This window comes from Leptosomus discolor, chromosome 9 (assembly GCF_034619465.1).
Source record: "Leptosomus discolor isolate bLepDis1 chromosome 9, bLepDis1.hap2, whole genome shotgun sequence".
Classification (NCBI taxonomy): Eukaryota; Metazoa; Chordata; class Aves; order Leptosomiformes; family Leptosomidae; genus Leptosomus; species Leptosomus discolor.
Window position 1 is genome coordinate 921168 of NC_141399.1, and position 12404 is coordinate 933571.

The following is a 12404-nucleotide window of genomic DNA, read 5'->3' on the forward strand; positions in this document are numbered from 1 at the left end:
CAGCTCTCGCTGTGGGGGGGATACAGGGCACTGAATGTTCTGCACACCCAGAGACAGGGAATAACTGCGTAGGGAATGACTGAAAGAAGCGCAGCACTGGGAAGTAAAGTAATCTCATGCTGAGAAACAAAGGGTCTTAGCGCTGCCTTTCCTGGCGCTGGGATGCTAATTATGGCGTCTTTTGCTGGTACTAGCTCTTGAAAGCACACAGCATCCTTGCTTTTCTTAAGTAGCTGAATTAATTTTGTTCAGCTTATTTTTGGGGGAAAAAAGGAATTGCACCCAGGCTGAGAAGCAAGCAGCCAAACAGGGACTCTAAGCCGAAAAGCTGGCAAAAAAATAAACTGCTGGAGATGATCAAATAGAATGGAAAATATTACAGACCTACCAATGCGTCTGACTGTGCACAGCTTATCAGTTCAATGGTTTTGATATTGGAATAATTTAGATCTAGTGAGATTACTCATGATTTTCATGACATTTACTGGGTCAGCATCAGTGTCCAAATGGGAGGTATCTGCATGTGCCAGCACAACAGCTCTCTAATGTCAACAAGCATCTGCTGTGGCAGGAGACCAAAATCAGCGAAGGCTAATTCATCGATGGCTTATTATTTGAATTTGTGTCCCTGCCTCGAGTCAGGGCGGCGACGAGCTCGTCTGCTGCCTCCTCTCCCCGAGCTGCCTGTCAAGCAGTCGCTGGCATTTCGTGCTGCCCTTAGGTCAGGTCCAACTCGATCAGCATCGGTTTATTATGAAATGCCCAGAGTGATTTTACTCATCGTGTCTGTCTCAAAACAGTTCAAGAGAAAGTTTAAATATTATTTCTGGCTCCTTCAGCAGCTAACTCTAACAGCTTTTTCATGGAAGTTTCCACGCTGCTTTGTAAAACTGTGAGATTTTTTTCCCACTGATTTACGTTGGCCTAAAAACATCGAAGTAGACTAAAAAAAAAAAGACAAAAGGATTTCATTTGTGCTTTCAAGGCATTTCTGCATGAAACGACCAGATACTCGCAGACCATGGCACAAAGAGCAGCAGAAGGGAGCTGACTGCGGCTCAGCGCTGTGTTACCTGCCAGCATGATCTCCACCGGGGGTGATAAATACATTTCAGCACACGGGCCGTGAACATTTTGACTAATGAAAGGTTATTAGCATTTCCCGGGGGGTTTTTGTGCTCGGAAGGCAGCGACGGAAGCTCTCAGTATCGCTGGCTGCACTGCTGAGCACGAGGCTGCTGCACTTTGCTCCCCAGGAAAATGGTAGTGGGGTGGTGGGACCATCACTAAACTGGAGGCTTTTAGCCAAGAACCAAAGACATGAGGAAAAAAATAGCACCTCTGAAGCAGCCTCTGCTGTCGGCTTTCTTTGGATCTCACAGAGGTCGACGCACGTTCAAAACAACAACAGCCGTTGCAGGGCTGACCCAGCACCCCCTCCGATACCCCACCCCTGTGAAACCTCCTCGGGCCCTTTGATCTGTGCCCGACTCGTCCCTGGCAGAGGAGCACCCGGGAAGGGAGCTCAGCCCTCCAGCTCATCCAGCCCCGCCACTGCCTCCCAGGGACGTCCCTCCCAGGCGACGGGGCTGGAGTGGAGCCTGCGCCCCCTCACCGCCTTCCAGAGCGGGGTCCTCTACCACCCCGCTGCTGAGCGCGCGTGCGTCTTCCCTGACGGCGCAGTTAGTCTAATTGCAGAGATTAGGACATAAAAGTCAAGCCCAGGCTTTGAGTGGGAGGTACTCTGTCTCACGAAAGCTGCTGTTTATGTTTGTAATTGCTCTTCCAAGGGTTCCCGGTTTCCCCCTGCAGCAGATGCAGGCTTCGCTGTTTCATCAGCGCCAATTAGGAGCCAGCTGCAAACACCAGAGCCTCATTAACCGTGCATTTAAATCCCATTTGGGCGGGGAGGCTTGGCCTGGTAGAGTTTGGGGAGGTTTGGTGCTGTGCTGTGCTGAGGTGAGTGGGATGTGCTCATTTGGATTTTGAGGAGGAAGATGGAGCCTGAGGGTCCTTGTTCGTGTCATGGCAGCTCTGGTGGGAATTGAGGCTCTGCTGAGGTGGAAGAGAGAGAGAGAGAGAGAGAGAGAAGGAGAGCCAGAGGGAGGGAAAGCCCAGGGTGGGAACGTGGACCTTCAGCAGCTGCGGCTGCTGCCACTTGGGTTGGCAGAGCCATAGCAGGAGGGCGCGGGGGGCAGGAGCACTTTGGCTGCGCCCGCTGGCTCTGCTGAGGGCAGACCGGGGCGGGCAGAGGCGATGGTGGCCCAGCGGGACCCAGTGCCAAGAGAGGGCGAGGTCCTTTGTCTGCAGCTTACGGCGAGCTCTGGCTGCGACTCCACGTCTGTCCTGCCCTCACCTCGCTCCCTCGGACAGACTCGCACCATTGCACACGCTTCTCCCGCGTGCGAGGGACGTTCTCACCAGCACGTTTACCCAAGGAGGACCCTGTTGGTGTTTACAGCTGCCGAGCAACCTGCCTGAGCTCTGCTGCGGGCAGATCTGTTCCCCTCGGCTGCTCAAGGGAAAAAAGCCTGCTGTGGATCGAGGAGCGAGCCGGCGAGGCGCACGGGCTGCTGCGGCTCCTGACCTTTTCAAAGCCCCGTCACAGGCGGCGGCTCCCCTCCCCGCTCTCCCGGGCTAGCCCAGCCAGGTCAGCCTGAACGTGCTGCCCGCTCCTGCTCAGCGTGGGCTGGAAAAGAATGAATTTGTCATTGCATTATGACTTGAATTTGTCTGTTTGTCCTGCAAAGAAAAAAGTGAGGTATAATTAGAAAGAACTTTCCTAGATTTTGGGCCTTTGCATCCTATGCAAAGAAGGGATTCTGTGCGAGTGGACTATGATACGGGTCGCAATCCAAATATATAATTTGCTTCTTATCCCAGCTATGAAGTTCCTGTGTTTGACCCCTCAAGGAGGTGTTACAGCATTACAACAAACTTTATTCCTTTTGAAAATGAATAATACACATCAGGAGAACTTTTCATGGGAGGGCAACGTACGAAATGTTGTACAACGCAACGGGTTTGTCCTGGTTGTGTGTTCTGCTTGCAGCAGCTGAGCAGGTGCCTGCCTTGGGCTGAGCGCTGAGCCCATCGGAACAGCGCTGGGAAGCAGAAGGTCCTGGTGTCGGCAGACGGAGCTGGGCCAGTGCGTGCGCGGGATGCCCCGCGCTGCCAGCCGCCGGGGAGGGCCGGGAGTCACGACTGCCCCCGTGCCTTGGTCACTGTGCCGTCCGCAGCTCGAGCAGGGTCCCTGCTGCCAAGGCTGCCCAGGAACCCTGAGGGGAAGGAGGCTGTAAAGCGCACAAGCGTCTGATAGGGCCCCAGCTGGAACTGCCGCTCATCGATTTGTAAGCTGCCACTGAAGATGAATGGCAGTTTAAATTGGATTTTGTAAAAGCAGCCATAAAACATCTTGCCACACAATGCCAGCTCCTTTATAAAGCGCCTCGTTGTGCAAAATGCCCCCGACGCCGCGTGCTCCAGGCAAAGCGGTGTGGATCGTCGCTGCCTGGCGGGTCTGTCTGCTGGCAGTGCTCTAACTTGCCGAGTTCACGGCTCTCCGGGGAAACGAGGGGAACACAGCATAAAATGCCCTGGTGTCAGGGGTGCCCGCGCCCTGCTTGTGCGGTTCTCCAAGGGCAAAGCAGGTGGAATACGGTGATTTTTGGTCAGGTTACTATGCTGAAACAAATAGCACCAGAGGCTTAGGGCAGGAGCGTTTCCTGACAGCCCCTGCAAGGAAACAAACAAGCAGCATTCATGAGGTTTAACTTTCTGTTCTGCCCCATTACTTCAAAGCTTAATTACGCCATTTAGACGACACCAGATCGATGGCAGGAGCAGAGGGCAGCGTCGGCTTCCCCAGCAGAACAGCCCCTTCTCTGTTCTGCCCCACCAAATAGCTTGTTTGGCCGACGTCCCCTTTGCCGAGTGGGTGATACAGGAAGAACTAAACCATTTAATCAACAGTCAGAGGATGGAAAGGCTTGTAATTTTTGCCCTAATATACTATCTCGTTACAAGCCTTCTATTAATTTCAGGAGGCGTTTCATATACTGCTCGTTTAAAAAACAGAAGGTCCACAGCTGAGAAACGCCGGCAGAGCTGGAGGCCTTCCTGCGCCTCGTGCGCTTTGTTCCCCCGCCCTTTGTGGGGCTGCCAGAAACACCGTTAATGGAAAACGTTCCTGGCTCCCTCCTCTCCAGCACAACGGACTCCTCTGAGGTGGACTTTGACCGCCGCAGGTCTGACTCCCCCGCATCCGCCCAGTCGGTCCTGGATTTGGCTGCTGGTGCCACCGTCATGCTACAAACCGGTGTTCTTTCCCCGGTGAAAAGCCCCATGTGAGCTCATTTTCTGTTTGCTAAGGACAAAGCACTTCAGATTCATGGTGATGTACATCAACCTCCGGATTTGCTATTTACATTTTTTTTTTTTTGCGCCTTTGCTTTCTTTAAATTAAAAAGATCGAGCAGGGTCTTTTATACCAACGTAGGCACATTTTATTCCATGCTGTTCTTCACTATGTGCCGTTGTCAGCTAAAATCCTCAACAATTAAACGGCTCACACGCACTGGACAGCGGGTCCTTTTCTTACGGCGCCGGCGAGCCCAGCGCTGCCGTGATGCCCGCCCGCCCAAGCCGACCCATGTCGCGCGTGTTCTGCCCACTGACCCTACGGGCTGCTAACGGCCGAGCGGCGCTGATCATCGCGGGCTGACTGACAGCGTCTGGTCCAAGGACCAAACCGCACCATCTCACTGCTCTGCAACATCCTTGAAGCAGAAACGTTAAATTTCTTCAGTGCCTCCTGTCTCTGAAGAGGGTACAACAGAAAGTGATCCTGCACAATCTTGTTAGACTAATGCTATTATTTTTAATGAACCATTTCAGATTGTCCTTTGAAGAAGGGGAAAAAGGATAAAACTTCCTGCTCCTGATAGCTTTTTCTGTCTCAGAAAAGAGAACTTTGGCACAAGCACTAGGCATTTGCTAGGAATTAGATGCTGACAGTGAGCATCGGAATGTCCCAGTTTTCCTGCCTGTGAAAACAGAAAACGCTGTCTCTGTTGCAGGAATATGAAGAGGATAAATACCTCGATACTAGCGCAGTACTTCAAATATTTACGTCCTGGTCTTGCGAGGTGTTAATGCACTGTGGTCTGCACCGCATCCTGGGAAGGTCACAGAGAAGTGTCTGCACCCCTCGGGGATGTGCGGGGGAAGAACCAAGCGTGGCCACGCTTGCGGGAGTTCGTTCCTACCCCACCCCGGGCCAGTCCTAGCGCCGAGTGCCCTGCTGTGGTATGCGAGAGAGAGAGATTTAGCCTCGTAAAATAATACCGTACCTCCAGAGTGAACTTTTCAGTGAAGTAATTTATATGTCTCATTTAAACTACTCTCTTCAGCTTCATGCCCGAGGAGTCTGTCTGCATTTTTTCCTAATAGTCGATAGGAGTTCTTAAATGACAATCTGGGTAATAGTGACTATTATTAGAAGCTTAAGGCAGCCGAATTGAGTACACTCTAGAGAGACTTTTGATCCCAGCTTTATGCACTTCTTTCCATATAAAACTCTAACAGCAGACCTTTCAAGAAGCGCTGGCAGCGTGCTTCAAAAGGGGGGTCTGAAACACCACCGCAGCTCTCAGCCAGAGTTACTCTGCTACCTCCTGATTCTGACGCTGCGGTGTGGACAGACAGGTTCTCCCCAAATACCATCAAAAATGAGAAGATGAGCAGCGAATCCCTCTTGTGCTCGGCTCATTCTGGGAGCTCCTCTGCGGCTCCTCAGCCTGTCCCGCCCCGGCGCGAGGCCCCGCTCCCCACCGCAGCCCCAGCTCCACAGGCCGGCGCGTCCCCCTGCTTCCAAGGGCTGCGCCGAGCGTTCGGTGGAAGAGGGGGGAATGGTGCGATTTCTTTCACTTCCGTGGTCCTGAAAGGTCTGATTTAGAGGGGAAGAGACCGCAAACGGCTTCCTGAAGGGAAAAAAAATAAAAAATGTTTGGTGCTACCAGTTACTAACGCAGTAAATGTCACAGCTAGATTACAGTTTACTTGAAGCATAAAACTAGGGTAGAAATGTCTTACTAGACACTGAAAATATATCCCTCTGCCTCCAGCAATGATGCTAAACCCTTGTGTTTGCACCCTTCTGACTGGCTAAATGACAAAGGTTGTATGTATTGACTAAAACATCTATGTATATATTTGCAGCTCGTCATCTTGATTGCTCACAAAACTTTGAAGGTAGGAACAAGACAAAACATAAATTGCTGATGACGTTCAGGTGGTATTGCTTTTCAGCTAAATCTTGTTATTACAACCAGATGATGCCAGCTGATGTGCTGGCTATCCCGTAAGTAACCTTTGACGCTAACCAGTGAGCTCACGCTGTGGTGCTGAGCCTTGTCGCCCGCCCCCAACTTACCCAAAGGCTGTCACACGCTACGTGTTTGCCACGTGGCCGCAGGCTCTCGATCGGTGCTGTGCATTTGGTTCAGTCCAGGAAAGAATGAGTAAAGCTCCTTGGACGAGTGCTGGGTCTTAGCTGTGTTTCTGGGCCAAACCTTGTCTTGGTTAACTTGTGCTGGTCTGATGGGCTGCTCAGGCTATCTGCGCTGGCAGATGCTAGATCTGAAACGCTGTTATTTTGGTTGGCATGGTGAATATTTAATTCAGATTGCAATTGAAAGTATTGCTTTGACAGCAACTTGTATAGTCCCATCTCAAGAGTTAGTACATTATGGTGGGATTTTTTTGTTCTAAAATTCTCAACATCAGGCTAAATTTAGCCATGTAGAAATCAATAAATTCCCGCCGACTTTAACATAAGGGCAGAGCTAGGTCAATGTTAAATGTTTTTGAACAATCTTACACATGGTATTCAGGCTCTTCTCCTCTTTAGCTGGGAATGACATGGTGAGAAACTTTCCACTGCTTTAAACGTTAAGGAATCTCTGAAAATATTTAGAAACAATCAATTCAAACTGTTTTATGGTCTGGGTTTTGAATTTTTTTTTTTGAAGTACAGTATGTTCTTCTGCAGACTTTCATCCAGTCTACACGCCTGTGTCCCAGAGGCTTGTTTCCATGGTGCACTTGTATTTCTATCACAGAGTATGTCCAGTGACACATACACACCAGAGGCAGACCTTGGTGGACTATTTCATTTTAAGAGCACTCTACTGAGGGCAGCTGAAGATGAGCCATTTGTCTGTCAGAGCACAGAGGAAAACAGCAGTTCTGTAAGCAGGGCTGAAGCTGGAGCACCATCTGGGAACAAGCTCTTTTTACATTATTAAGTTGTGCACAACCAGCTGGGAACTATGTAAAACACCACCTAAATGTTTTCTTTGTCTCAACAGTACATACAAAAATAAGTGGCTTTTGGAGATTTGCTTCGTGTCAGGCTATGCCACCTCCTACTAAGCTTTTCCACACCCTTCCCTCTGCTAACAGAGCAGGGCAACAAGCTTACAGAGATGCAGGTCGGTACCTACGGCTATCTTAATTTAAATGAGTATTTCAGGGGGCTGGGAGGAGGGTATATGTTCTCTGTTTTGGTGTTCTGTGTACAAGAGCAAGTTGTAACTTGGTAGCTCAGCAAAATAAACCCGTTCAGTACTGCCGCACCAAAGCCCAAAGTGCCAGTAAAACAGTGGGAGGCATTCCTACGGAGGAGGAGAACTGTCCTCACCCTGCAGGGGTCTTTGGGTTTGAATCTGCTCCCCGGGACCGTCAGGCTCAAGCAGGCTCCAACTGAGCAGGCGGGAGCGTTTTGCCTGACCAAATCCCCCCGCACTCCGGTATGGCTGGAGGGGGGGGCCAGAGGCTTCCCCGTCCTCTGGTGCTTCTGACCAACGACTGCCCCTCCGTGGGGCGAGACCCCCGGGTGATAACGGCACCCAGCTCCGTCCCTGCCGCCCCACCGTGCCTCTCCAGATCCCCCAGCGCAGAGCCACCGCCAACCAGAGGCACTGCGGGATGGCTCTGCTGGACGCTGCCAGCGAGACGGAGCAGCCCTGAGCTCACCCCCTCGCTGCAGGCGAAGGGGTAGCCTGGCCACGCTGCCTGAGAAGGTGGATGATCTCCAGCTGCTGAGTCGTACGGTTTTGTTAGTATAATGGAGAAGGATTCAGGTGAAAGCACCCGTTTTCCATTTTTTTTTGATATGGTGCTTTTACCGTGGAAATAGTTTAAGTTGCTTTTTATTCAGTAGCAGCCTGTGTGGATGGTGCTCGGCTCTAAACTCATTGCCCTTTGCTATTCATCAGTCTACCAAAATAAAAAAATAATCATCTTGCTGTAGTAATGAAACCCTTGTGTCCGTTCCTGGGGAGGATGAGAATTGCCAACCAATTTCTGACTCATGTCAGAAAGTGTGTGAACCTGGAACGAGATCTGCAGAGTGCGTGAGGGAAGAGAAAGAACAGAAAATTGAAAAAGAATGATAAGAGATTGATATATTAATTTTTCACAGCTCGCAGAGAAAACAGAAGAAATGGATTCCTTAAGGAGGAAAGAATGGGCACTTAAATGGCAATGAAATTATTCTGTAAATTCTAGCACTTTCAGCAAGTGTCAGGCAGTAATCACATCCATTCAAATATATAAATTCAGAGATTCATAATGTGTAAGGCCAGCAGAGGCCATTACGATGATTTCTTCTGACCTTCTCCATCAGGTGGGTCACAGAGTACCTTTTACATATATATAAAAAAGAATTATTGAATGCCAGTTCAGGGCGTTGAATTTATTGTATCTGATTCAAAAATCAGACTAGCACAAGTCAGGACTAGGACCGTGGAAATTACACTGCTACAAAAACTCATATCTTATAGGAAAAATCAGGCATGCGTGCGCGTGGTTTTCAGATAACAGCACATTTGTGTCACCAGCAGCTACAAAAGTGCTTAAACCTGTGAAACAAAGGAAGCAAAGGGAGGCATTCTCGTTCTGCAGACCCGTATATAAACCAGTTAAATATGCAGTGTGTGTGTGTAAAAACCTCTGCTACAACAAATTTAACCAACAGGAGAACTGGCAGCAGTGTATCAGCGCACGGCAGCGGAGTACCTGCGAGGGGCTGACGTCGTTCCCCTTCAGCGGGCACCATGTGCGACGGGCACGACACGAGCACCGGCGGCATCGCCTTGGTGCAGCCCTTGGTCAGTAGCTTCTGAAAGCTGAACTGCACCGAGACCGGGCGATTTGTTTGCCATCTCATCCTACGTGACTTTGGCAATGTGCTAAGTCCCCCCCAAACTCCCGGGCAATGACTAAACCTTCCGAAACCAGTGGCGGCACTCAGCCACGACCACGGCTACCTGCCGGCTCTTTGTTCTTCATCCATCAGGCTGTGCATTTTCAGCCTGGGTTTTGCGCCGTCCCCTCTGCAGAAAGCAGAGCCCGATGTGGCCGTGCCCAGGACGGAGGGGATGGCGATGATGCCCGTTTCCATGGCCGCCCGGCACAGCCCCGTGCAGGAGGTCGTTCCCATAGCAAAGGGCTGACGTGCACCTGGACGGAGAAGCACAAACAGCCAACGGGAGCGATGGCGAGGCGGTGGAGCAGGTGAATCGCAGAAGGGAAGTTAGGCAGGGACTGTTTTTCCGAATCTCACTGCTGCAGTGTCTTGGATGTTTTTAAAATGAGCATCTCCCGGTGAAGACTCTCACCGCTAGCTTACGGGAGCACTCAGTGACACACCTCATCTGTCACCCCAGTGAGCAACTGATCGCAGCGTGCTGCACCCGTAAGCTCTCCATGGGAGTTCAACGAACACGACCAGTGCACAGAAATCAGTGCCATTACTTGAGCTGCTTTGGGGGTGTCTGTGTTACGAGGAAACTGCCAGAGGTGCCTCAAAAGGGCAGAGGAAGGCGTTGAAACTGCCCGGTGACGTGGTGCGTTTGGCGCCGAAAAATCACTGCAGTTAATATTCATCCGCAGGATTTTAAACCTTCCCAAGCAGGCGTTTAATGAAACGCCATTATAAATGAAAACTGAACGTATTCTAGCTGCGGCGCGAGCAGTTCACCCATTCAAAAGGCGACTCGGCCGCCCAGCATGGAGCTCCCGCCATGCCCGGGGTGCGGGTGGGCACCTCTGCCCGGCCCTGTGTCCCAAAGCTGGGGACGGCGGGTCGGTGGCACCCCCAGGCTTGGTTTTGTGCTGACACCTTCGTTTCCCCCCGTTCCCTTCGGGAGCGGGGAGCTGCGGCCGGGGCGGGCTCAGTGCTCGGCCTCCACCTGCCCTGGCCGCCTGCTCGGCGGGGCCACGGCTGCCAGCGTGGGGCGCGGTGCTGGGAGCAGAGGCTGTGGAGGTCAACCGCAGCGCACCGGGGTGCCGCAAACCTGCAGGGGTCAGAAAAACTTCTCTACACCCAGTTAGAGAAGTAGAGACGTCCTTTATTAACGATGCGCACCGGGGACATGGGATCCTTCCCAAGGATGTCCGCCTGCACATTGCAGCCAACAAATATTTATATATTAATTCATACATATTCAGTCTATACAATGCATATTCATTATCATTCTCTTGATGACTGGTTCTTTTCTCGCTTCTGATGCAAATCAGCGCTCAGCCTCTGTCGTAGTTGTCTGTCGTTCCCTTGTGAGTAGGGGGTATAATTTGGGTAGGTGGTCCGTGAGCCGGAGGTCTTGACCGTTCCTCGAATTGACCAAGTATGGTCAGGGAACATGCCCTTGGCTCGCAGGCTCTTGGCTCGTACCTGCTCTGGTCACGATTCAAAGGTTATACGCAATGGGTGCCATCATAAATCCTGTCCAGCAGACATCTGGGACTGCAACACGTTGTCCTTGTTTCTAACCACTAACAGAGCATTGGTTAATGAATACCTCAGGGCTGGGACTTTACAGGGGTATGTTCGCGGCATTGGCAATACAGATTTTATTTTATATTTGATCATTTATTCCATTTGAGACTTATCTTCCCCAAATAATCATAGTCTCTCCTACTAATAGCCACTAATTAGAATTCTTGATACTTAAATCAAGATGGGAAAAGTAAGGGGACTTCCAAGCAGGATCCTAAAATCCTAAATCCGGTGATTTCTGCAGCAGGGGCGCACGCTGAAAAGCCAGCAGCACCGGCCGAGGCCCCCGCGGGCTCCCCCGCGGCCCAGCCTGGCCCCGGTCTCTTCCCGGGCGGGCTCGCCGCGGCCCCGGCCCCGGCCCGGACTACAGCTCCCGGCAGCCATCGCGCCGCCGGAAGTGCGGGCCGGTGGCGGCGCGCAGGGCTCAGCGCGGGGGATTTGGACTCGCTACCGGCCGGGCCGGGCCGGGCCGGGCCGAGCACGGCGTGAGGCGAGGGCCGGGTGGGGCCGGGCGGCCATGGCCCTGGCGCTGCCAGTGCCGGAGCCGCCGTGGCCGGCGAGCCTGTCCCCGCTGAAGGTGCGTGAGGCGCGGCGGGAGCGGGCGAAGGAGGGCGGGAGAGCGAGATGGCGGCCGGGGTGTCAGCGGGGCGGCCGGGGGAGCGTCCCGCGGGGCGGCCCGGCCGCAGGCAGAGCCGCGCCGGCACCGCAGCCCCCGCTGCCGAGCGGCGGGCAGGCAGGCAGGCAGGCAGGCAGGCAAGCAGGCAGGCAGGGCGGGGGAGGCGCCCCGGCGGCGGGACAGGGGCCCGGCCCGCTCCGCTCCGCTGGGCCTGGTCGTGCCCCCGCGCGGGGCCGAGCGCGGCGGGCCCTGCCGTGGGGCGGCCTGCCGCCGGTCCTCTCGGTGCCGCCGGGCCCCGGCGGGGAATTCCGGCCTCGCCTGATGCGGGCGAAGTGCTTGATGGCGGGTTCTCTGAGAGCGCACAGCGAAAGCCCCCGGGGCTGGCAGAGCCGTCGCCTGGGGCGCCCCGCCGTGAGCTGCTCGGTGACCTCGGCTTTCCGTTGCAGGCGGTGGATGACTTGCTGCGGTGCGGGATCTGCTTTGATTACTTCAGCACTGCGATGATCATTCCACAGTGTTCGCATAACTGTGAGTACGGCGGCAGCAGCGCGGTCGCTTCTCGTGCGGGATGTGGGACGCGTCCCCTCCTGCTGCCTCGCACCCTTCTGACTTCACGAGTGCGGAGTTCACGGAGGTCCACACGAAACTGTTGCTTCCTTTTTGTTGTACCCCTGTGCCTCCTGTACTGTGATTGACGTGTTCTATGGAGGGTCAATTAATACCTCACTCTTGACTTGGTTGTAGTTTAAATTTACTTGAGTTTTAATAAAAATTGCACAGGAACAGCAGTTTTAATACAGATTGCTCCAGTAGGAGCCAAGGTAAATGGGGCGTCTGTGGCAAGTCAATAAAGGGGCGGTGAGGTCGTTTTTCCCTCTGTCCTGTGACTTTGTGGAATTTAGAATTAACGTATGTCATGTAAATGCACCTTGCCACACGCTCCAA

At 52.8% G+C, this 12404-nt stretch overlaps 1 protein-coding gene across 1 annotated transcript in view; it reads left to right on the forward strand.

The window, feature by feature from the left end:
* Positions 1-11360: 11360 nt before the first annotated feature.
* The window catches only part of RAD18 (RAD18 E3 ubiquitin protein ligase), a 53932-nt gene continuing 52888 nt past the window's right edge, over positions 11361-12404 (forward strand). Inside the window, exons 1-2 of the mRNA XM_086470232.1 lie at positions 11361-11420; positions 11906-11987. Of these exons, the coding sequence (XP_086326358.1) occupies positions 11361-11420; positions 11906-11987 (142 nt within the window). The remainder of the gene's footprint in view (positions 11421-11905; positions 11988-12404) is intronic.